Genomic DNA, 27,151 nt, shown 5'->3' with positions numbered 1-27,151 from the left:
GTGCTGCAGCCCTGCTTCTCAGGCAGGGACTGGATATGTGCCTGCTGATAGAAAGGAGTGAATAAATTCTTTTTCTTTCCTTGCACACGCAGTTTTTAATTTCCCTGTTACATTGCCACCACCTCTATCCACGAGTCCTCTCACCCTCCTTTGATTTCTACCCCACCCTCTGGGAGAAAGGAGTAAATGAGAGGCTGGGTGGATGTTTGACTGCTTTGGGACAGCCTACCACAGCCCTGACGGTACTGAGCAGATATTACTAAATAAGTGTTTAATTATTCTTCCAAAGAATGCATTTTGTCTGGAATAAAAAGATATACAGATCATAAAATAATTTTCTTTGAAAAAGAAAATCAAACAAAAACCAAGTCACCCATTGCAGAGCTGTGGAGGATAATTATACAGTTAAAAAATATAAGAAAGCATTATATTTTTTCTGTGTGCTAGAGTAAACGACATATACAAGTTTTGCAGTTGTTCAGCCTGCAGTAACAGTGTCTTCACTCTCCTCTTTATATTACTATAGGTAAACTTTTGAATTTCCACAGCTATTTTGTAAATGCCAGAGGAGACCACTTCCTAATAAGCACATTAAAATATTACTTAAAAAGATCTTTTAAGAAGCCCAAACCAATACTACAATGTAATAAAATCCATTTAAATCTTGCTCCTACAATTTTTATACAAAGCATTACCATAAGCCCTTCTAAATGCTGTTCTTAAATCAGTATCTCATAAGCATAATAGTCCACTTTTAAAAATGACAAGAAATTATGAAAACTATTAATTTTCACAATATCTGCACAATTGCAGTAGAAAACTGCAGAGTTAAATGGTGCTTTCACATTCTAGAAGAGGTACACTGGAATGACATACACTACAAATGTAATATTTTAAGTGGTAGAAAGCAGCATGTATTAACTCCTGCGTATAAAGAATGCTTTTCTATGTCTAAGCATTTCTTAAACAATCTTCAGAATAGCTGAAACTATGTATCAACTGAATATACATTTCCCAAACAAAAATGAAGTCAATGTAACATCTCACTTTATACAATGTGTGTTCCCATTTCAAAATACACAAACGTACTAGATAAAGACTTTATATAATCAATATAAAATGCCACCAGGCAACATTCACACGAGCTTTTGACTACATACCATTTAAGAAAGTTAAATGAAAAATATAACATTAGCTTAATTTGCAAAATCGAATATTCCTTCTAAGCTATTAGTTCTAAAAAGGTCAAAGGTTTTGATAATGTCCCACACAACGTCATAGTCTATACAACTGGAAGACATAGATTTGACAGATGGACCACTTGGTGGATGGGGAATTGGCTGGATGGCTGCACTCAACAGTTGTGGTCAATGGCTCAATGTGTGGGTGGAGACCCTCAGAGGTCTGTATTGGGACCGGTATTATTTAATGTCTTTGAAGGAGTGGCATCAAGCGCACCCTCAGTGAGTTTACTGATGACACCAACCTGTGTGGTGCAGTTGACACGCCAGAGGGAAGGGATGCCATCCAGAGGGACCTGCGTAGGCTGGAGAGGTGGGCCCAGGCCAACCTCCTGAAGTTCAACAAGGCCAAGTGTAAGGTCCTGCACCTGGGCTGGGGCAATCCCAAATACAAAGGCAGGCTGGGCAATGAGTGGATTGAGAGCAGCCCTGCAGAGAAGGAGTTGGGGGCACTTGTGAATGAAAAACACTATGAGCCAGCAATGTGTACTTGCAGCCCAAAAAGCTGATTGCACCCTGGGCTATATCAAGAAAAGTGCCATGAGCAGATCAAGCGATGTGATTCTCACCCTTTGCTCCTCCTTCATGAGACACCACCTGCAGTGCTGTGTTCAGTTTTGGGGCCCTCAACATAAAGAGGACATGGACCTATTAGAGAGGGTCCAGAGGAGGGCCAAGAAGATGATCAGGGGCTTGGAGTACCTCTGTTGTGAGGACAGGCTGAGAGAGTTTGGGTTGTTCAGTCTGGAGAAGACTCCGTGGAGACCTCATAGTGGTCTTCCAGTACTTACAGGATGCTCAGGCTATACTTTTAGACCTATTCATAGTTTCACCTTGCAAAAAGCACCACGCTGCCACACTGTAGCATACACAGCCACTTTGACCTGACAAAGGAGACATCCAGATCTGATTATATGTGAAGACTACAGGGTACCATCTGGAGCTCTGACTCAGAACCAAGTGATTTGCAGAATGGACACAAATAGCATGCTGTGGGGGTAGTGAGCTATAAGCAGAGTGACAAGACCAGGGCCACCAGGCTTCAGGTCAGAGGATGACTTCCTGGCCCTCCTTCAGCAACTACAAATATACTCAGTACATCTAAGTGACCTAAATCTATTTGAATTAGTACAATGTAGAACTAGGATCTGCAGTGGCTAAAGGTCTTAGAATTACAGAAGAAAGGATCAAAAGTCTATCTGGATCACTGAGCCCAGTATTCTAAAATTGTGAGCGATAAGACATGAGATCCACAGACTGCCTTCTCCACACCCATAGATCCTACACCACATTCCAACATTCTGAAAGAAGTTTTAGATTTGTACTGAAAGGCAAAAGCAAAACCAATAACCTAGGAAACTAAGAGGAAGGAAATCAAAGACTGGTAATACTGGGAAGGAACCTATGAACTTGTCCAGAGGTCTGTACTACATACCTGCTTTTGGAGGTTCAGTCTGTACGAAAAATTTCTTGTCGGCATCAAATCTAGTCATTAGGTCACTCCTGAGAGTACAAAACCGGCCCATCAATCAAGAATCTGAGAAACTAATGCCTAAACAGTCTGCATACTTCATCTCTAGGTGTGACAGATATCCAATGCTTCGTGACTTTCAAAGTGCCTGAGTGCAGTATAAACAAAAGTAAAATCCAATGGTATAAAAAATAAATCTTTCCTACCTCTGCCATGGTAGGAATGATAAGTTTGAAAAGAAACGACCTCAACATTGCCTTAGGCAAAAGGTTTCTTTAGAATATGACTTTGCTCTTCTTTTTCATAAAAAGAACTTTTAATTTTCTATGTTTACAAGAAAAGCACACAAACTGACAATCTGAATGATATACTTTTGTAGGTCTATTTTTCAAAAGGACAATCTTCTGCAAGTTTAAAAGGTACACACTCTAACCTGAAACAGATGTTACTGTCCCATTTTATTTGCACTCATTTATAAACAGATGCCACCACTTAGCCACTTAGCTCTTCACTAGTATCAAATGAGATTACAGGTCAAGATCCTGAACTTTATAACGGAGAATGCCCTCAACTACTGGTTTCACAAAATGTGTAGCTGTACACATTATATTTGCCATGTGTCAATCTACAGTTCCTTGCAATAGAGTTGGAATTCTTTGCAGAATCCAAAGGTTAACACAATTCTTAAAACAACTATCATTAAATTATTTCAGTTAAAATTGAAACAACTTTTACATGGCATAAAGATATTCTGGTCAAAAATACAGGAAATTACTTCAGAGAACAAAATGATCACCTCTATTTTCCCAAGTTTGAGCACATCTGTTTTAATCTCACTTTTCAGTATGGCAAGACAAATGTATGTTACCAACAGAAACTATGCTTCTAGACAGCTACTGTGAAATGTGAACCATTTTATCCACCTTGACAAAGGTTATCTGCCAGTTAGTTAAAGCTTCAACCAAAACTACTTATTCCAAAGCAATTTGCAAGTTACCCAGAAAATTTGAAATTTACTACCTGAACTAGAGCCCCTTAAGTATTTCTGATTTTTATAATAGACTTCAAACAGGAGTGTCCTTTTGTCAAGTATGTATTTTTAGTTTCAGATTATGCTTTAGTTTTGAGCATATTAATTTATGCACACTCGACATAAATATTCATTAGTATCTTTAAAATGCAGATAACAGCTCTGTGAAAGCATATCTCATCTTTTATAAAATAATCGATTAAAAACTATTCTATCTGCCAAATGAAACTGAATTATTAATTCACCAGGCTACTCGGTAATACCACAATCAACGCGGTATGTTTTAACCCACAAGAAAAATATAACATCATTATCTTTCAAATTAGAGATGATTTGTGGTTTGCACCAGGCAAATACTTACATATATACATACACACTTATATACAAAGGAAAATTCTTGCAATTGGGAAAGATGGTCATGTAGGAAAACAAGAATATCCCAAACGGCCTGCAACACAAACATACTATTGCTTCCTGAAACTTAAGCTTTTGCAGCACTGTAACACTGGGAATACCTTGTGAAAATCACTAGTAACTGTCTGCTGCCATTCTGATACAGAATAATCTTGCATTCCGCATGGGTAACAATCTGTTTCTGGGATGTCTGTTTGGGTTGTGTTTAATTGTCATTAGTGCAAAGACAGCTGGCTCTTCGCACAGTTGTTGATATCTAGCAGGGCTCATAGGACAGATCCAGAATCACATGAAAGCTGATCTTAAGCTTTCATCCCTAGTTAGATAAATGAGCAGTCTAGCCACTCTCATATGGTGTGAAGAAATAAATTTAGCACATCAGAGACACTTCTGTGCAGTGTTAGCTCAAATACTTCTGCATGATGAATTCAGAAACAGGAATGTATGGTGAAGGCACCTGACTGACCCTGCCTGGATTCTGGCTGATTCATACAGAAACTCTGAGATGGTCCTGCATCAAGCTCTTTCTAGAGAGCGAAAACCAGGGAACCAACTTGTACACAGCCCTCAGTGTATTCATATTCATTGTCCTGTGATGCTGGAGAGCACAGCAAAGGAACTCAGGAACACCTGCAGAATTCAGCTTGCTCCCCGAGACACGCTTATCCAACATGAGTTCAGCACTGGCCCAGCCAGATCCAGAATGATTATATGTGCAAAAGTCAAAGCAGAGAACTCATTTTACTTGGGTATTTTTTTCAGAATTTTCATCCCTTGAAATAGCCCAGGATTGCTAGTGCTCCAGATGAAGTACCTATGCATTGCTCAGTATTCTCCAAGCAAAAGCTGGAAAATGCGAGATGCTCTATTTTTGCATCAGATCGAATTTAAATCCGATTTTGCATAACTAATGTATCTTATCTCACAGCCCCTGGTCCGCGAGTGTTCCTAGCCTCACTATAGCATATCTTTTTTCTTCTACAAGTTTCTAAAAATTTTTACTCCCATTGTAACCTCCTTTAACTATCTAACCATTAGTCTCCCTAACGCCTATTTCAGCCACAATGAGTAAAGAATACACTATTTATTTCTAATTTTGCTAGCTAAATTCAGTTGGCCACATGCTTCTCATGTGCAAGGTGTTGTTGAGCATTTAATTTCTCCAATTTTTATTCTCTACTTCAGATGATCTTCACTCATTTCATTAGCTGTTCTGTTTCACTGAATCATTACTGAAAGTAAACTGCATGCCCTAGAAGAAGGGATTACTGAGTTTACTACACCGAAAAGCATCTAACACTTCTGAAGTCCTCTGAAACAAATAAAGATGCTGGGATACTCTACCTCCTAAAGCTCTCATTAAAAATGCTACAAAACACTTTTACAGAAAAGCTATGTACTAAACAAAATGTTACTTACAAACCAAATGGTTTAGTACAAATTTAGCAGTATTTAAAACAAATGGTATAGCAGGTTTTATGGGAAGCTTTTACAGTTCTTATGCTCTCAGGTACCATCACTGTCCATTCAGTGTGACTGCACACTGTACTCTGGTACATTTCTACATTTCTGTCCTTCCAGAACGGAATGTCCTTTCTTCCAATTTGTGACTAGCATAAGTAAACTTATGTATCTCAAGAAGTAATATAATTTGTGGGCTACAAATCATCTGTGACAATGGCTATTGCTTAGATATAGAGCAGTGTTTTCCAAAACAACATTACTAGAAAAAAAGAATACGAAGTGACTTTTAGGCTTTGGAAGGAATACCTAATGCAGTACGATGAAGCTAAGCTAAACCAAATCCTCTGTACAGAGAGAATGAATCAAGCACAAGAATTAGCCTTAATATACCAGCAAACCTTTTATTTTTAAACATGTAATTGTTGATAACCACATATTTGACATCATTATATTTTGGCAATACTGCTAGAGCAATATTCTATGGCAACTCTGCAGTGCTGAAATAACTGCTGTGTACCTTTTGGTAATTTATCTATGTACTTACTTCAGTGGAATATGTTTCAGAAATATTTTATTCCTAAGAAAAAGACAGCAGCAAGAAAAGCACTCTCATTGCTTGACAGAATACAAGAATGTAGCATGCTACTATGTAATATAACTGTTATTAATTGCTGTTAAGAAAAGGCAGTGCAATAGCTAAAGCTATACTAGTATTCCCAGAACGCATACATTTTTTCAGAGTATATTTTTCATTTTCAGAAATTCTGACAGGGCATTATAGATTTTCTACAGAGATAAAATCAAAATGGCACTGACTGGAATGTGTGGAGGATAACTTCCTCACACCACTGGTAAGTGGACTTACCAGGGAAGGCACCTGCTGGACCTCCTCCTTGTGAGTAGAGAAGGTCTTACGGAGGATGTGGCAGGTGGAGGCTGACTAGGGAACAGCTATCACAAAATTAGTAAGTTCTCTACTCTTGGAGACGTTAAGAGTGGGGACAGCAAAACTGCCACTTGGGACTTCCAAAGGGCAGACTTTGATTTGTTTAGGAGGTTACTGGGAGGCAGTTTTGAAGGGTATAGGAGTCTAGGAAGGCTGAACACTTTTTAAGAAGGAAGTCTTAAAGGCACAGAACAGGACATCCCCATGTGCCTTAAGACGAGTCAGTGGCATAGAAGACCAGTGTGGCTGAATAGGGACGTTTGGCTCAAAATCAAGGCAAAAAAGAAAGTTTATGGCCTCTGGAAGAAAGGGCAGGCCACTCATAATGAGTACAAGGATATTGTTAGGTTATGCAAGGAGATAATTAGAAGATCCAAAGCCCAGAGAGAAATTAATCTGGCTTTGAAAGTAAAGGACAGCAAGAAAAGCTTCTATAAATACATTAATAACAAAAGAAAGACCAGGGAGAGCCTCCATCCCCTGCTAGACCCAGGAGGAAATACAGTAACAAAAGATGAGGATAAGGCTGAGGTGCTTAATGCTTCTTTGTCTCAGTCTTCAGTAACAGAAACACCTGTACCGAGGGAAGCCAGCCCCAAGGCAAGAGACAAGGGCCAGGAGCAAAATGTCACCATCACAATCCAGGGGGAGATGGTCAGGGACCTGCTGCTCCACACTGATGTCCAAAAATCTATGGGGCCAGATGGGGTACATCCTAGAGCGCTGAGAGAACTGCCAGGGGTGCTCACCAAGCCACTGTCCCTCATTTATCAGCAGTTCTGGCTGACTGGGGAGGTCTGAGATGATTGGAAGTCAGCCAATAAAACATCCATCTAAAAGAAGGGACGGAAGGATGATCCATGAAATTACAGGCCTGTCAGTTTGTCTTTAGTGCTAGGGAAGCTGATGGAGCAGATGACCCCGAGTTCTATTATGCAGCACATGCAGGACAATCAGGTGATCAGGCCCAGTCACCACGGGTTTGTGAAGGGCAGGTCCTGCTTAACAAACCTGATCTCTTTCTATAACTGGGTGACCCACTTGCTGCATGAAGGCTGTGGATACTGTCTACCTTTACTTTAGGAAGGCATTTGACACTGTTGCCCACACCATTCTCCTAGAGAAATTGACTGCTCCTGGCTTGGATGGGTATAAGCTTTGCTGGGTGAAAAACTGGTTGGATGGCCGAGTCCAAAGAGTTACATCAGAGTTAAATCCAGTTGGCGACCGGTCATGAGTGGTGTCCCCCAAGGCTCAGTACTGGGCCCAGTCCTATTTAATATTTTCATCAATGACTTGGGTGAGGAGATAGAGTGCAACCTTAGTAAGTTTGCATATGACTCCAAGCTGGATGGAAGTGTCGATCTGCTTGAGGGTAGGGAGGCTCTACAGAGGGATCTGGATAGGCTGGGTCACTGGGCCAAGGCCAAAACATGAGTTTCCATAAGGCCAAATGTCGGCTCTTGCACTTGGGCCACAACAACCCCCAGCAGCGCTACAGGCTTGGGGAGGAGTGGCTGGAGAGTTGCCAGGCAGAGAGGGACCTGGGGGTGTTGATGGACAGCCGGCTGAACATGAGCCAGCAGTGTGCCCAGGTGGCCAAGAGGGCCAATGGCATCCTGGCCTGTATCAGAAATTTTGTGACCAGCAGAAGAAGGGAGGTGATTATGCCCCTGTACTCAGCTTTGGTGAGTGCTGTGTCCAGTTTTGGGCCCCTCACTACAAGAGGGACATTGAGGTGCTGGAGAGGGTACACAGATGGGCTACCAAGCTGGTAAAAGATTTGGATCATGAGTCACACAAGGAACAGCTGGGGGATTTTAGGCTGTTTAGCTTGTAGAAGACAAGACTCAGGGGAGACCTTCTCGTTCTCCACAACTACTGAAAAGGGGGTTGTAACAAGGCGGGGGTTGGTCTGCTCCTCCTAGTGGCGAGTGATAGGACAAGGGGAAATGGCCTTAAGCTGTGCCAGGGGAGGGTCAGGGTGGGTATCAGGAGAAATCTCTTTACTGAGAGGGTTATCAGGCATTGGAACAGGCTGCCCAGGGAGGTGGTTGAGTCTCAATCCCTGGAGGTGTTTAAGAGACGGACAGATGTTGTGCTGAGGGACATGGTTTAGTGGTGTTGACAGGTCTAGAAAAAGGTTGGACTCTATGATCTTGAAGGTCTCTTCCAACTGAAAATGTTTTGACTCTAGAACATAGCTGGACATTTTTTTCTGCCATGATAAAAATATATAGTAACTGTTATAATTTCAGATTACTTTTAAAAATACTTGTAAAGAGTCGTTAACTGCGAGTTTGTTTATGACGTACTGGCATGTCCACTCAGGCTACATTCAGCACAAAAGTAAGGAGCCAAACATGAGAGTGAAAATCTGCCTTTCCTCAAATGAACTGAGGATGAGGTTCAAGCTCAGGGTACATCGTCAGACTTTGGTTATCCAGTGTTATAAGCATGCGGGTCACCCTAGTACAATCACTAGGTAAGATGTTCCTATTCACAGTTCTTCCATCAGTGAGTGGAAATCAAAATGTATCCTACAGAATTAGGTATGTTAATTTTTTAGGAAACATTAGAATCACCAGATACATAGTTTGCTATCTGGGGTTTTGTTTGTTTGTTTGTTTTTTTCTTTTGTTACCATGCCCAATTTTTAACTCAAGAATACGCTCAGTGACTTATGGAAAGAGGGCTGTATATAACTAGATTGCCAGGGTCTTCACAGTGTTCTGTAAAATGATCACTGTCAATTACTTTTCATTACAGAAGTGGAACAGACAGCTGGAACTGGCCTCTCAGATTTGCCCATTCAGAATTAAACAAATAAAATTTGTATTATTATGTCTTACAAATTCCCCCACATAGATGGTACGGCATAGTTATTGAAGCTCATCTTAACTAAATAAGACTCAACACATGCTTCTTTCCATAGTGCTGGCCCTTCCCATCCTAGCCCCCCCAAATATGTGAAGATTTTATATATCACATAGGAAAATACTTACTTTCAGAGCTCTTGATGTTTTGAAAAACGTTTCAGATGCTGCTGGTGAAAAAGGAGTCCTCAAAAACCAGCCCTAAACGCCATAATTTCTACAGCAGTATAAAAACGCCATAGGGCCAAAAAAACTCCCTGACTATACTGAAAAGAATGTATCAGTGGACATGTTAAGATAGAATAATTCATGATTTAAGTATGGATTATGAAATACATTAAATATGTAAAGCTACAAAAGTTCCAAAACAGATACAAAAGTCCAACTTAAAAATCTATAGAGATAAAAGATGGGTCAGTTTTTATATTCACATTATAGAGGCAGGGTATCAGTATTCTATGATTATGCAACTACCGCTCAACTTAATTCCATTCACAGTAAATCAGTTCTGGATAATGTCTTGTACATTTCCATCGATTACATGGTTATAGCCATCATAAGAAACACCCATCAAGTGAAGACGATTGCTGATAAGAAACCGTATGGTTGTAAACAACCAGAACTCTAACATCGGCACATTCTCTAGCAAGATTGTTAGAAATTTAGCATAAATAGTAAGTATTAAGGCATAGCTTCATGCTATAGCTTATCCTCTCCCTCTCCACACACAAAGGACCCCTTACAAACTCGGGCACAAAAGAGTGCAGGTGATATGTGAGCCACATTCAGGCCATAATTTACTAGTTGAGGGGTCTTGCTGCAGAGATATCAATACCTATGGCACTAAAACATACCAGTTTGGAGCATTCCGTACAACATCTATATGGCTAGGAATATATTGATAAACATTTTTTACAGTATCCACTTTGAGATGTAAGAATTGTTTTCTTCTACTATGCTCAGAATGTCATCTTTCTGCTTGCTTTTCATGAAGAATTACTTGACCACCTGAACTCCACCTGCAATAAATGATGGTAAAAAGCATAATGCATGCAAAAACACAGTAAGTCTGTTCCCACAAAACATGGACAGTCATATTTGAAAAATGACAGAAGACTGATGAAAGACAAGGCAGAAGAAAACTTGTCTTAAAGCACCAATAATAAATTCAAAATAAGACGATAAGAAAACACACATGAAACTTGCAGTGGCCCAAAGTCTTTTGAGATGGTACTGTGTGTAGTGCATGGAAGAGCAAAAAGAAACAAACTGCTGCCAAGAGCACAGGGAGATTAGGTGGAGAAACTTAGGACAGATAAACATATGGTCTGGATCTCATCCAACCAAATCACAGGATCAAACTCTGTTAGAAGCAAGAGAAAAATGTATCTTTGTAGCTGAAGGACATGAAATAGTGGTACAGATAAAGTGAAACACTGAATACATTTAATGTGCTGCTAGAGATAAAATGTAGTAAGATCTTCCACTGCTATTGCCCAAGACAGGTTTACAGAAGTTCAACCTAGAAAACATACAGAGAACAACTGGGAGCTCATCTCGGTAATCTATCTGAGCAACCACCTCCTACCATGGCTCCCTACTTAAAAGTAAGATAATATTTTACTAATAGTGGATCAAGTTAATCCCAGGAGATCCTCATCACAGTCTGTTTTCACTCGTGGTGGGTCACATACCGCACTTTTCAGCATGTCTCTAAAATTCAGGACTGCTCACACATTTGCATAAAAATAGTTTCAGTGCACTATTCTATGCTACGTTTATACAGCTACAGGGAACTGTGACACTTTTAGAACAGAAGAATTCCAGAGACAGACATCCGCACAGCAGTGAACACAATTCTAAATATGGATACCTTCCACAGATTAAGAGATTTCAATCCAGAAAGATTCATCTAGTAGTAATTCTAAAGCATTATTTATATCCTCCTAAAACAGCTTACTTTTAGAAGATTGGTCTGTTGTGCTGTGCTGCAGAGGGAAATAATATATTGCCACCGCAACTACAAAAATGGTGTTCTGCTCTTCAGTTCAGTAGTTCCCTGCAGAAGAGGTTTGGTCATCCAGAAGAAATCTGCTCCTGTTCAGCATCTTTTCTAATGTATAAACAAAACTCAGTTTGCTATACCAAAATCAGTATTCCTCTTTATTGTAACACAATTAACATACTAATCTCAGTTTGGATTTTGGACCCATCTTGAGGGGAGTACTAATTAACATTACAAACTCTGTCATTATGGAGCCAAAAGGAACTACCAGGTCTGCCTCTATCTAATCTTCAAGCAATCTCTTTAGGTATCTCTTCACAGAACTTATGTTTTGCAGCAAGCAAGACTGAGCACCGAACCCACTTAACACCTGAAAAAAATGCAAATAATAAAGAATATATACAATTTTTTTGTGGCTATTCTAGAATCCAATGCTGTAAATAAAACAGACAAGTAGTTCTCTACGCCACAGAAAATCTGCCAACCCGTCTCCTAACAGCGAAGAATACACTTCATAATATCTGCATCTGTAAAACGCAAGATTACGTCTCTCTGGTATAACAGGTATGATAAGTATATTTGGCATGGATCAGACTTAAGGAATAGAAGCAATTTAATCTCACTGAAGAACAGGAAGTGCTATCTAGCACATGTTGCTGCTGGATGTGCTGGCGCTGGCAAGTCTGCTACCAGGGGGCTTGGTTTTCTACACATTTTTCTTTTATGACTGTTTTTTTTCTACTTTTGCAAGTGCATGTACAGTCCCTCCCACATTGTAACACTGAAGAGTCTTCTATCTTTACCTATATTCCTAAAATTTCCTAAATACGATCAGCTATCCTAAGATAAAACTCACACTATCAATTATAGCTGAAATGAACAAAGAGGCTAAAAAATATTTAAGAAACACACAAAGGAGAAATTTGTTTCCATATGAATGAATGGCATCCAGTTTTTACCTTCTTCCAGAATCTCAGGGGTAATGTTTCATTCTAATCATACATGCTAATCTAATCATATGCTGAATGTAACACTTCACCGTTTCTTTCACTATTCAGTATTTTTCCTTCCTTCATCCTGTCTGCAGTCAAGCCTTTCTTCATGTTCTAATGAATATTGTTTGGTCTGTTTCTTATGAATTAAGTAGCTTACTATGACTTATTTTGTTAATCCGTGGATTACTTTGCATGAAAACTAATATGCTAAGAATAACAGTGGTGTAATCACACAGTTGGAGTTTTGTTTTTCCAGTAAAGTGCATTTCAAAGTTGTACTGTAGTTCTAGACTTTCTCTTTCTGAGATGCACCAATTTTATTCTGCAAATGGAAGTGGAGATATTATAAACTAGATCTACTTGGATCTTCTAATTTTACTTTTTAAAAAGGTCCTTGGAATTGTTTTTTCTTAGCCATTTTTTTGGCATGAAATTTCTTTATTTTCTATAAAGCTTTTACCAAACCGTGAATTAAAATTTTTGCATTTATGGAAGAGATGGAAAATGATCTTTTTTCATTGCTTGCTTTAGCTAAGATCATATTTTGCTTCTCAAGATGCTAGCTAATTATTTGCAATTTGCTTCAGGATCTGTATTAATAGTGCACTTTAGTAAACAGTCTAAATCACAATCAAAACTCAAAATGGCTTTTAAAAGCTATTGAACAAAATATAAATGAAATAGATAATGCCATTAAAAGTTGAGAGAAGCATCAAATGATTTATTTCTTTGACTGTGTTCATCATGTCAAGTATTTATTTGATTCTACATACTTCCACTAATCACACAAAACTGATTAGCAGTAGTGCAAGCTCTCCTCACTCTGTACATAGAAGAAAATGAAATATAAAAAATAAGAAAAGAGGATCACTCAAAATTTTCCAATTTTTCGAGCTTCAAAAAATTAAGATTCTATTAACTTTTTATCACTGCTGTATTTCTTTTATAAAGACTATGAGGAGGAAGCCTTACCTAACGAAGTTTATTATGTTTCTTACTATCTAGTGGCATTTGCAAAAATGTGAGATCATTACCAAATCAGAGTACTTCTTTTCTTCATGTTCACTACATCCAAAGTGCTCTTGTTCATACTCCAAAATAACTGAATTTCCATACCTGACTAATAGCTCCTGTCTGAGCTTCCATTTCTAGTTTCTTCTTCACGAAGCAGCAAATCTTGGACACAAAATTCTAAAAATAACGCACTGGGGAATAACTAAAATCAACACAAGTGCTGAGTGAAAACTGGACATTAACATTCTCACTAAATCCCTCAAGGTAAAGATTAAACCATTTGCTCTTGGGACTTTTCTCATACAGTTTAGCATGTCCTTCAGGAAGACTTTTGATTGTGGGGATCAAATTTTCTGGCGAAAAATAATGTCAAAAACAAGCTTTATTGGAGCACTGTTTGTGTGTGAGAGATAGTGTGCACAGAAGTAAGTGTATGTTCCCTGGCTTGAGAGCAAAGTAACAGTCCAAAATCTCTGTAACTCAAGCAACACTGAATTTCCCAACGTTCAAATAAGAAAGGACTGTCATTTTGGAGGATGAGAATTGTACATCATCCTGTTTGGGGACCTGCCACAAGGTGTTAATAAAAGTATTGTGATGTTCCCACTAACATACTAAACATACTTAATTTTCAGAAAAAAAAATTCAGATGCTGAAGTTTCCTTGCACTGTGGAAAGCCAGTAAAGTCAGTGTTCTTACACCACTTTAAATGGTTTTGTCCCTTCCTAAGTGAGTGCTGGCTTTGCTATTGGAAGTTTTCCAGAGCATGCTGCATTAGCATTTAATGTCCTGGTAGTTGAGACAACTTCATAACAGCAGATTGGGGGTTTTGTTTGCTTCATAGTTTCTGTTTGTTTGTTTGTCTTGTACTGTCTATAGGCTCATTCTGGCTTATTGCAACACAGAGAAAATGTCTGACAGATAAAAGTTCCCACATTACAAAATAAACTTAGAGAAGCAGCCTATGCATTTATAAGAAATTCCAAGGTCTGAACAGGTCTGTTCTCTCAAAAAAGTGTTAATTTCTCCAGAAAAGTGTTAATTAAAAATAAAAATAAGATGCACAGTACCTTTAAGCGAGAGAGCTTAGAGGAGATTCATCTGACAGAAGTCTTCTGCTGCACTGAAGTACTTCTTAAAAAAGCACTTAAATGAAATACTTCCATTGTCATTTATCAAAATTCTTTCACTCCACTCAGAGTTTTACGCTCTTTTTCTCTTTGTGAAGTTTTACTATCTGATTGCTTAAGTGTACATTGTAAGTATGCTGGAAATCAAGGTTTCAGAGTAGCACAGATCGGCTTACTATTGTAAGTACCATTGTAACAATGCACATTTTCACAAGCAGGGATGTCAGAACGCTGGAAAAAGAAAAAGCAACTGGAACTTCCAAGAAAAGCAAGGATACCTAGACTGGCACATGAGAGTGGAACAGGCACAAAAAAGAGGGCATAGCAGAAGAGTATCTCCTTTTGCCACATGTCAAGATTGTCCAGAGGATACGACTTTCTAGATACACATTCTCCTGGGTATATACCACAGCAATGGGAAACACAGCTGCTCTACCACACCTACTGCTTACAGAGTCTGAGAAGCAGGCATGTTTAAATAATCCATGTCACAATCACAGACTTTCACCAAGGTGAAATCAACGCCAACGCAAAACATCCTCCTGTAAAAACTACTATTTGAAACCAGATGATTCATTTTACATACTTATTCTTTAATTTTTTGTGCTTTGTAAACCATATGCTTACTGATTAGACATATCAGATTTAAAAATTGCATATAAGTTGCGATATAAAACTTTTAAATAATGTAGAAATTGGTTAAGCATGCCTTAACAGAAAAAAAGATCTGAAAGTATATTTTTCTTTCTTAGCTTCAGAGAGATGGCCTCTATGTGTGGCCTCTCTTTCGCTTCTGAATTCACTGCTCTGCTTCAATTTTGAACTATATTCTAAAGGCTTTGTTGACTATATATAGGAGAAAACTCAAGGTCACTTGATGCCTGAGCTGAGTAGAACTGTGTAAGGACAGCTGAATATTAAGAGTGAAAATCATTTAGATACAAAGGACTAATGAAAGATCATTAGGGTGCTGTATACCCTTTTGCATTTAATGCAAACCAGTGAAAACAATTTAATATCTAACCTAAGCACAGTCCATTCAAATAAGCTTACGTGGATTAAGGCACCTTTGCTTAAACTTTAGTTCTAACTGCAAGGCAACCATCTTGGCTAAAACACTGCCAGAGTGCCTGGGCCTCAAAAAACTAACCTTTCTCACAGCATTTGATGTGGGATAATTATCTAAAATTACTTAACTGCCTACACAGCATTGTTCACACATTGGAACATCGAGAAAGTTTCCAGGACAGTGTGTAGCTAGTGCATCAAGAGTTCTCCCCACACATAGTTTCCAAAACAAACTTAAGGGTAGGTAGCATTAAGGTAGCTTGATTCTGACTCTTAAGAGAAAATCCCATGGAGCATGGAACGTTGTGGAGATACCGTTGTCAAACTCTGTGAACACAAAGAAACCCGGAGACATCAAGGAGATAGTTAACTGTACATTTACTATCCTGGGCGAAGAACCTGTCATCTTTTGAGAGATGCTGTCCTTCAGGTAAACTATGCTCATTATAATCTCATTATAATAGCAAAACCCCCCTGCCTCCGAAGTGCGACCACCCCTCCCAGAGCTCGTGCATTGAATTTTTCTAGTCTATACCTTTAAACATGACGCAAGGAAAATTTACACCAATCACAATAGGTATGACTAGAGTCACTCGAGCTCCACCTGAAAGGTAACAAACAATATAAAATGGCCCAAGAGAGAGGGAACTTTAAGGAAGTTACCATAATCATCAGGGAAGATACCACCATGAACCACCTCTGACTTCTGGGATCAGTCGACGGGCTGAGCCTCTCTTTTCCCCCATAGGGACACCTTTGGGTAAGATCTGAACCCTTGGTTTCACCAAGTGCTGCCTCAAGGATACTTAGGAAATCTTTATAGAGCTGCTTATAATCTATTACACCTCTAACTTTTGCACATGCTTTGCAGTCAGTCTCTATCATCAGTCATCAAAATGAATTTGTGTATCTGTTGCTTCAATAATTATATTTGATCCCGATCTGGCCATGTGAGTCTCTGTTGACACTTTATCCACAGAGTTTGGCCGCTGCCAGATCGAAGGTGTACGGGCATGTTGTGTTAGTAATGATGAACTGGGCATCACTCAGAACCTAAGCCTAGCCACCTCCAGCCCCTCTGACACCTGAGGACAAGCTGGAACACAAGGGGGCTTAGTTTCTGCCAAACTGATTTGCCCCTTCATTCATGGAGTTCGGCTGTGTGACTTTTTGCAACAGCAATTGTTGCCTCTTCTTCTAATGCAACAGGTTAGTATTTCTCAGGAAGACACACATACCGCAGTAAACTTGACTACTATAAAACGTAAAGCAATTGCATTTAAAAAACAGTCTGTGAAATAAGGTTTACATGAGCTTTACATGTCGCTATACTTCACCTACGGAATATTCTATGATGACCACAGTGACAGAGTTACCTGAAGAAGGAATGATTTCTTGAGTAGATACCACTTCTCTGGTAAGAGTCATATTTGCTTTTGATGGCCACACAGTATTTCGTAGCAGTAATTTTACTACAAGCATTTTTCTTTTAGAGGCATACATATCATTAGTCTTTATACTGAATTTCAGGGTAAACAATAACTGTGTTCTTCGTTTTAAGATATAGTCTTGGCCTACCTCCCATTCTCCTCTCTGAAAAATTGCATGACCATCTATGATCTTTAATACTGCTCTGGTTTACATGGTTTGAAGAAGGAAATCATGGTTGTATAATTAGCACATGGCTGGCCCAGTCCTAAGCCTTGACAAGAAGATGTAATATTTCTGTTAGATTGGTAGACAAAATATTTACCTATTAAAGACTAATATTTTAAATAGTAATAATCAATTTGTTACTCAAAGGAAAACATCTATGTTAGAATAAATAACGAACGCAAACCTCTTTTAAAACATAAATGGTTCTTAACTGTGAAGTTAACTCAAAATGTCATTACCGAGAAGTTAGGAAATCCTGAAGTGACAGGGTTTCTCATTCAGAAGATCTGAATGTTTAGTTTTCTTTTAATCACATTGATTAAATTTTACTGTATTTTTTCCCACTTCAAATTTATTTATTACATCACAAAACAATAAGAAGGCCAAGAGAATATATACCCAACAAGGACATATTTTTTATAGGAAAACAATTATTTAGTTGAATTAGAAAAACTACGTATAGGAACAAATCATAAATCATTGTTCGCAGGACACCTGACTCTAGAAACTACCATGTTAAACTGGAATTAAGACACTGCATCAAAAAAAAAGTCAGAATTATTTATAAAAGCAAGCCAAACTTTGCAAAACGTAGCATACTTAGTTTTAAACACCTACTTGATTCTGCAGCCACCATTCTCGTCTTCTTTGTTTTCTTCTCAAGCTTTTTAATTTGTTTCTTTCCCTCTTATTCAGCTTTTGATTGAAGGAAACACTCACAGGCTGCACAAGATCGACAGGTGTGATGCGTTGTTCCTCTTCTGCACCACTTGTAGGTGAAGAAAGGTTCATCACAAAAGGTGACCCATCAGCAATGGTACTCCCAGAAGATCGTCCAGTAGCTTCAAATTCACCTTCTGTTTCTCTGTGTAGTAACGTGGTAAAGGAAGCAACTTGAAACCTATTTTGCAGCTTGTCAGCACTGGAACTATACTGGTCCTGAAAAGAATCACCATTCTTCCTACTGGACTCTAACTGAAAGCCACTTTGTGTGTAAACAGGCGAATTTTCATTTTGGCCATGGTAAATTTTTCCCATGCTGCAAGTTTCATATAACGCAGGTGACAAAACAAGTGTCTCTCTGATATTTAAATCCAAACTACGTGATCTTCTGCGAAAAGATTTTACAGTGCATACATCATTCACAGAATAGGAAGCAGAAAGATTTCTTTTTTGATTTAATGCCTTTAAGGGAAGTCTTTTACTTTTCATCGCAAATCTGGGAGCTTTTACTTCCAGAAAAAGTGCTTCTGTTAATCTTCCAGTACCATTATTATTTCTGGCCATCTATGAAAGCCCTTGATTTCCAATTTCCAAAGCTGTAGTTATCACTTCATGGCAGGCATCCTTGCTAAAACCAGACTGAATTTTGAGGAGAGGTAAGTGTTTTTCTGATGATTTTGCCAAATTAACAGAGAAAGCTGGCTGTCAGTCCGACTTTTGCAGAAACGTGTATTTACTATGTGTCCATCGGAACATTTTGTGTTGCAAAGTTAAAACCCACTAAGCAAGCCTCACAGAACGGACAGTACAGTTTTCCAATTGTCCACTGTGCCTATCGACAAGAAAAGAAAAAAATCCAACGTATTTGTTGTAAATTGATGATTAAGAAATCATTACTAGAGTTACTTTTCTCCTTTAAGAAAAAGGTTTACCTTTTCATTTGGCATACAGTAAGAGAGAATTCACAGCAGAAAGAAAAACCAGCATAAATAATGTTCTGGTCAGAACTCTTGCTTGCTGCAGTGATAACTAATTCTAGGAAATCTAGAACACATATTTCAAAATGTAGGAGCTTTGAAACATGTTTAAAATTTGTCCATAGAAAGAATAATGCTGCAATACAAATGAAAACGTTAGATCTTTTAGAGCAGTGAAATCAATTTACCATGTTAATCTGGCAACTGGCAAGCATGGTTTCTCAGCTGAGTTCTTCTGACTGCTGATACATTTCTTGCATACTAAGTAGAGTGGAAGGAGACTTCTTATAAAAAGAATAGCTTTTTACTTTGCTTACCCCATGAGAGCTTCAAATAGTACTTGTATTTTTGTGTATGTAGCATTACAACATAATCTGTGTGCAAATACCATGAAAAATCATTAGTACTTTATAAGGTGAAAGCTAATTTCATTATTTGTAATTGTATGAATTTAATTTCAATCCTAAAGGCATTCATTCAAAAGAAAATATGTATCGAACATATATAAACTCCTACCTACTTGCAAACTATTAGTATTTTCAGTAAATATATCCATCTGCAAAGTTCCATCATCAGTAAACATCCATCATTTTTGAGGACTGAAGTTATGCGCATAAGTGTTTGTAGGATCCAAGGCCAGAGGAGAAACACCATTATCAACTCCAGTCACATATTACTCACTAGTGTGCCTAAAGTGGGGTTGGGCCATGAATACAAAAGCTGCCCAACGTTTTTAGTTAAAGCATTGCTTTTAGTTGCAAGTGTCTTTCAAGGTAGTTTGGGAAGACAATTCCATGACTGATGCTTATCTGATTAAAAGCTTCAGAAAGTCTCGGTAAAACCCATTTTGCAGTTTCAGAAAACAAACTGGTGCAGGAAAAAAAGGTTATTTTTGACATTCTATGCTAGGAAAACTTCTAGAAACACCTATTTGAGAAAATTACTCCTGCCTTGTGCGTTAAAAGCTCAAAATTGCACAAAGTGTCAAAATTGTGCCTTTCATTGCACCTATGAGAATTTGTTTACCTCTGGACATGTCTTTAACTTCAGGAAAAAACTCAAACATCTCATTTTGAATACGTCCAAAGGCTTTCAAATGCCTGAAAAGTCATTGAACATGCAGTCTCTCATTTTATAAGGCTGACCTATGTGTGCATATGCCATTCCCAAACATGAATTAAGCTTGTTCAGAGACTTACCATAAGTCTCCCACATTCCATTCCCATATGCCATGGGCTAGGCACTAAGATGCAGAGAAAAGCACTTTCTAGTGCCTTTAGCAAATCTTCAGGGCTCTCAGATACTATGGGATAGCAAACTGGATCTCCAAGTGGAGAGGAAGAGTGATTCATGAAAGTTAGGGAAGGCAGCTAGGAGCCTGGCAAATATGAGAGTGCTGGAGAAGGCAGGGAAGAAATAGGACATCTCTGTGTCCTACATGCACAGAGACTGGGAGATGAGGTGCAGTACAAGGGAGTCTGGGACTGATTTAGCATGGGTGTGGCAATGGGCTGTGGAAGCATTGACTCAAAAGAATTAACAGCCTACTAGTGGAGGTGGTAGGGGGAAAATCAGCAAAATCTAAAAAGAAGATGAGCATACGCAGATGTACAATGGACTGCATAAAGAGGAAAAACTGGGAAAGGTTATCTAAAGAAGCCAAAACAAGTGATGAGAAGAGAACACAGGTCACTAAAGGCCACTAGCAACAGTAGTTACATATTTAAAATTACTGAAGATTATCTATACATTTATGTGCGCATGAAACCCAATGAGATTGGTTAAGAACAGGGACAGATGGCAAAAAAGAACTGGCTGGGAAGCAGTGGGTTTTTACAGCCTGTAAATAGACTTTGTGCTTATGTAAAATGATCTAGCCTTTGATTCAGGAGTCGTACACAAGAAAATAACACATGATCACAAAATTATTCAAAGCCCATGAGGATCTGGGGTGAATCAGAATCTTTTAAAAACCCCCATACATTTATCAATTAACTCACAGTATTTTTCCAGGGAAATCAGAAGTGAATGAAGCAAGAACCCCCAGGATATTAAAGGACAAAATGCATACTAAGATATTGAAGGTGTGCATAGAGGATTGCATTCTCTGCATTTGCCACCAGAGATGCATTGCTCCTCTTGCAGTTTTGAGGAAATACGTTAAGTCTGTCCTGAGCAGCCTATGGATTTTGTATTTCCCAGGTCTCCAACCCAACCCTCTAGGCTTAGAAGTACAGAGGGCTGGCAATTTACAGCTAACGGTAAAAAGAATATATTAGTATCAATACTGAATTATATTTTGCTGAAATAATACAACATGCAAAGTATTGTAAAAAACAGATTAGGCACTCAAGAGTAGGCAATTCTGTGAAATGAGGAAATACCTTATCACCCCTAATATTCACACACGCCACTAAAATTAATGTTTCTGAAAAAGACACATTGGTCTGTCATGCACTATTGAAGCCTAAGGGATCATAAAGTTTAAAAATAATTTCATTAATGTTTAACAATATTAAACATAGAACAAAACAATGAAGGAAGAAGAAACAAATTTTCTTCATTTTTGAATGCTTAGTTTTGCAGTCATAGTATTTTTTTCTTACGTAACAGTTTCAGGGTGGATTTGCTTAGATCAGAAGTCACTTGTAACATACTAAAACTTAGACACTGAAGTCTAAGCAAAAAGGAATGCAAATGAAATTTGCCTCTCAAAATCAAAGACTCAGAGAAAAACTGTAGAGCAAAATAAAAGCACTTTATCTGCTTAAATCTACACAGCAACTTTAACTTCTAGATCTAAAATAACTTAAAGAAAATACTCATCTGAAGCAATCAGTACAACAGAAAAGTTATGAGATGGCTTGTAATTTCATATGGGCTGTTGAAATTCAAAAGCAATAAGACTGGCTTGTCATCAGACCTTTGAATTTGCAGGAAGGTAACTACCTATTCATGTTACACAATAGCACATTACATATAAAACACATCACATCATATTTCCACAACTAATCTATTAACAAGCCTCCAGTGCAGTTTTATGGAGAAACGTCTTGCTGTCACTGTCAACAAATGCGTTAGTACTACATGATACAGTGATCAAGACGGAACAAAAATCCAAAACCTATATAATAAATATAATTTTAAACTGACAAAATATGCAAAGGTGCCCATGACAGTTATTTGGACCAACATAAACACAATCGTAGACAGGAACAGAACTTATCACTTGTAGGTTCTGTGCATACATTAAAAAATTCCTCCAGTTAGAAGGTCTCTGTAATATACGTAGACCTTGGCAGATAAGTGTCCTTTAAATTTGTTCCCCTTTAAATTTGTTCCCCTCACCTATTTCACATTCTGAATTATAAAGATGCAAGCAAAAAAAATCTACCTTTTCAACGACACATTTGACCCACTCTGGAACAGCTTCTAAGTTCACATCACACACTGCAAGGCTCCTGAGCAGCAGCTGAAGTTCATGATGTCTGCTAAAAAAATAATTATTGTATTGATATTCAAGTTTCATGTACAATTTTTGTTTGATAAAATCAGAAGTCAGCTTGCTAAATTCAGTAAATATTTTATTAACAAATGATAAAACTCAAAGATGTTGGTGCATTTTTTAAGCTAAGAACCAAGTAGATGCCTTCAATAATTCTCTATTTCTAAATCTAAGACAGACTCCACTGTGGAGACAGAGGTGTTTGGAGGTTGTTTTATTTTGTTTACAAGAACAGGAAGTATGCAATTGCTGATCTTCCAACTATATTTGGAAATTAATTTCAGAAGCACTATCAGGTGGCACAATTTTCTAGTAAAGAAACGAAAATTTAAGTCCTAGTTTACATGAAGACTGTGATCAGTACTGCACAAGCATGACACAAATATTTTAAACTGATTTCCTAACCCTTGTTAGAATAACTAGCAGAGAAAGCAAGGACTCTAAGCAACGTTTGAGTTTTTATTAAAAGGATGTAACCAACCCAAGAGTAAACAAAATCTAAAGAACTGTAGGATTTCACTAACCAATACTAAAAAAACAACAACTACCTAGCATGGAAGTGATACAAGCGTAATCAAATCTTTTAATATGTTTTAGTGTCAGCAGAATCATAAAGATGGAAGATGGATTAAAATCTAAGTAAATTCTGGTGAGTGTTAAAGTCTTAAAATCAGCTATTAAAATTTATGAATATGGAAATTACATTATAAAACTCATGGGAATAAAAGCTTCATTATGCTGAAAATTGAAAGTGGGGCTATACACAAAAGACAGAAGCTTTTAGAAATTCTCTAAGTAATGACAGCAGACAGATCCGTTTGCCATGTCTATACTATCATCTTCCTCCTACCTGTGGAGAGTACTTGTACTTCAGCTGGGATATAATTCTGTTTTACAATGTTTGTACTACATTTGTAAGCTCAACATTTGATTTTAATATTTGTTCTAAGATTTTTCTCTTCAACTCATATTTCAGCTATGTCTTTTACTGAAGGTCTAATATTCATCACGGAAAGCTGACATACTGAAGACATTATTCTCTCTTCGTTAAGGTCACCACTAACATTTAGTGGTATTGTCAGGGCTAGGACAAAGGTCGGATTTGCTGATCTGGAAGGTCTCTTCCAACCAAAACTGTTCTATGATTTTGTGATTCTAAGATGACCAAGCAAAAGATCAAGGCAGAGATACTTACAGAAAAGGCAGAATTTACACTGGAAACCTGTCTTGTTCATGACAAAAATGTGATGAGTCAAATGTCTTGATTTAAGCAAAATCTGTCTCAAGTTTTTATTAACCTTGCTACGTCAGTACTGCTACTTTCTGTACCAGACTCAAAAGTGGAATGTATAAAAATGGTGTTCTCTACTAATTATCTTTTTAAAAAAGTAAAGGTAGGCTCTGAAAGATTTTTCAAGCATTGTATACCCCTTTGCTGTGATGAATGCAGCATTAGACTTCACAGTGTATTGAAAGAATGAGAATGACTAGCAGTTAGGAATTTGTTTTTATCACTCAAACACCTTAAGCTGTTCTAATTAATTTGTTTTTCACAATTTCATAACACATTTCTAGAATGAATTTAATCTAACAACAGCTCAGTGAGAACCTCAAATTAAAGATCAGCCAGGAAGGACTGGAAGAATTTTTGCATAAGGCTGGCTCAGACACGCTTTTCACATACAGCCATACCTCCACCTACTAAATATATTCTTGAAATATACTACAGCTACTGAAATACATCTTGCACACTTTATCTGCAGATCTGTGTATTCATGTGGTATATGTTTCTCTGTACACATTCTATTCCCCTTATGCTAATTTTTATAGGAAAAGCTGGTTTGCTATCTGTTGAACAGCTGCTTCACTTGAGACTGACGCTGCCTACTGGAGCAGGTTATAAAACAATTGGTAATAAACCTTGGAACCAACAGATAAAGGACTGATGAACAAATGCACTTGTTGTATTTAAAACAGAAGGTTCAAGTCGTGCGAACAGAGACTGCCTAAGGATCACTGGCATTTGAAGTGATGTAAACATCCTCCTCATCTAAACAACACCTACCAAGCAAGCACTGTTCTACTGCAAAATAAAAAACCTTTTTGATTTATACATTTTAGAAGTTTCTTCTTAATTCTGCATGTACCTGTCACATAAAAACACATTTTCATGTGAGCAATAAATGTGTACTATATAATATATGCAAATAACCCACACAGTACAGGTTGGATTTTGTGTATTTTGAAGATGGTGACAGGACTGGAGCACCTCCTCCCTTGAGGACAGGCTGAGAGAACTGGGACTGTTCAGCCTGGAGAAGGCTCCAAGGGAGACTGCATAGTGGCCTTCCAGTACTTAAAGGAGGCTTAAAGGTGAAATGGAAAGGGACTCTTTATCAGGGAGTGCAGTGAAAAGATAACGGCTAACAGTTTCAACTTGAAAGGGAGGAAATTTAGATTAGATATTAGGAAGAAATTCTGTGAGGGTAGTGAGACACTGGAACAGGTTGCCCAGAGGAGGTGTGGAAGCTTCCTGTGGTTCTGTCATGATTCTGCATGCATGTGCCTTTTACAGCATTACAGAGGACAAAAGAAACAGTACAAATGCACAGCAATATATTGCAGAGGTTTCTACATCTATCACGTTAAAAAACAGCAAATGAGATGTTTCTGATCCGTCACATAAGCATTCATTTTTACTTTTATTTTGCATGTAACTTCAACCAGAACTCAAATAAAAGCATACATATACAGGATTTTGAAGATATTTTTTATAAGTTAAATGCAGTTTAACTGTAGTGTTCTGGACATATTTTAATAAGTTTTTATTTGTCTTATTTTGCGTCTTCAACTATTAAAAGGCATCTTTTGATAGTGTAACCCTAAATGCGCCTTTTCAGCTTGGCACTGGGCCACGTTTGTTGTGGCTGTACTGCTTTCAGACCAGTTATGTTGCGTGAGCTCATGTTTGCCTCTAAAACAGCATGTACACATACCACAGTGTCAAAACGCCTATGCTTCTCCATGGTTCTCGTTTTATGTCTCTCTATTTTTTTTTCTATTATTCAGTCCCAGAAATGCCAGAAGCAGAGAGTCCTAGGACTTCCTTCCAAAGTCAAACTCTCAGTTCCCTTTCTTGAAAACCTAACTTTCTATTACAGATCTGAGGCAAAGATTTCACAGCCTTCAGCCTTCTCAAACTACTTAATTATCTTCTTATCTTCTATTACTTTAACTTTTACCCTAACATCTAACCTGATTTTTCTTGCAATTTTCCTTATTCGCTGTGAATGCTGAGAACAAAAAGGCTCATCTTCTTCCACGAAGACACTATACAATTTTAAACACTTATTATATATTAGATCTCCTTCAAACTTGTCTTTGGGCTAAATAAACTCAGTTCCTTCCCTCTTTCCTCACAGATTAAGAAAGAAGATCTCCAGCTGCCACTGCTACTTTGTGAAGTCTTTCAAATGCATTAGCTATTCATGCACAGCAGTGCTCAAATGTGCATGCAAATATCAAGATGAAGTTTTACCAGCACTGAGTAGATTAGACAGATTATATAAATTTTGAAGGGAAAAAAAAGAATGGAGAATGTCTTAAGAAGGTAGAAGCTAACACTAAATTCACTAGATCCATTTGAAAATGTTGTTTCCTACATTTATAAAGGCAAGAAACACTGTAAGATCATATAACAACTCTCCAGCAGCAAACAATTTTTAAGTAATCTCAGATTTTCAGATTCACACATGCTTAACAATGTTAATGGAAGAGGAAGCAGGAATTGTATTTTTCCCCTCCTCCCACTCCGGAAAATATAAGAGCAGCACCATTGAAAGCTAGTGGAATTATTCACAAAGAAAACAACAAAAAATAGGTAAAGGATCAAACAGCAGGCATAGCAGCCAGAGAAATGACACAGAGCTGATCAGCTTCCTGTTTATTCATCACTTCTTGAACCGGACACTCTCCATTCTGATATCCTCTCACCAGCAGGAAGTCCCCTTCGGTATTTGTATCTGGTTTTCACACAATCCAAATTGCACAAAGTATTCAGCTTTGGACATTTCTTCTTCAAAAAGATTGCTAGAAAACACGAAGAAAAAAATCTCAAATGTTCAAAGTGAAGAACTAAACAAGAAAACCTAAATTTCTGTGAAAACCTGTTCTAGAATGTCAAGTAGCTTACCTCTCACTCAAATGCATAAAAATAAGAAAGTAAGTGCAGAAGGACAAGTGGTTCTCAATTACTTTTTTGTTCGAAAGTCACCTGTGATCCCTTCAGAACACTGCAGCCATGAATATTACAATATTAATTAGGTTGCAGCAAGAAATTAGGACAGAGAAACTTGAGCGTTAGCTTCTGGGCATCTTGAAAAAGTATTAGATGAGTGGCACCTTTGAAGAAGGATGACAGAGAAAAACTAGATGAGCTGTCCTAGCCAACAAGTATCCATACCAGAAGTTCCTGTTCCAAGAAAGGGTGGAACTGACATTTCACTGGTTAGAAAAACAGTCACAGAAGGCACTCAGGTAAACACAAAAACTTGCTGCCAGCTTCTGATCTCCAAAGTATTTCTACTTAAAGAGACACTTTTAAAAGCATACATAACCAGTGCTTCTTCATAAAGT

General features: G+C 37.9%; 1 protein-coding gene across 1 annotated transcript in view; it reads right to left on the bottom strand.

Annotated features, from left to right (window-relative positions):
* Positions 1 to 26,605, bottom strand: part of RNF180 (ring finger protein 180) — a gene marked incomplete at both ends in the record, with an annotated part of 44,167 nt that extends 17,562 nt beyond the window's left edge. The window contains 6 exon segments of the mRNA XM_009870290.1: positions 17,930 to 18,729; positions 18,732 to 18,803; positions 18,806 to 18,866; positions 22,406 to 22,457; positions 22,459 to 22,483; positions 26,510 to 26,605. Of these exon segments, the coding sequence (XP_009868592.1) occupies positions 17,930 to 18,729; positions 18,732 to 18,803; positions 18,806 to 18,866; positions 22,406 to 22,457; positions 22,459 to 22,483; positions 26,510 to 26,605 (1,106 nt within the window).
* Positions 26,606 to 27,151: the final 546 nt, after the last annotated feature.

The sequence above is a fragment of the Apaloderma vittatum genome, unplaced genomic scaffold, assembly GCF_000703405.1.
Source record: "Apaloderma vittatum isolate BGI_N311 unplaced genomic scaffold, ASM70340v1 scaffold3575, whole genome shotgun sequence".
In the NCBI taxonomy this organism is placed as follows: Eukaryota; Metazoa; Chordata; class Aves; order Trogoniformes; family Trogonidae; genus Apaloderma; species Apaloderma vittatum.
Note: the sequence above shows the minus strand (reverse complement) of the source record. Positions and strands in the feature narration are given on the sequence as shown.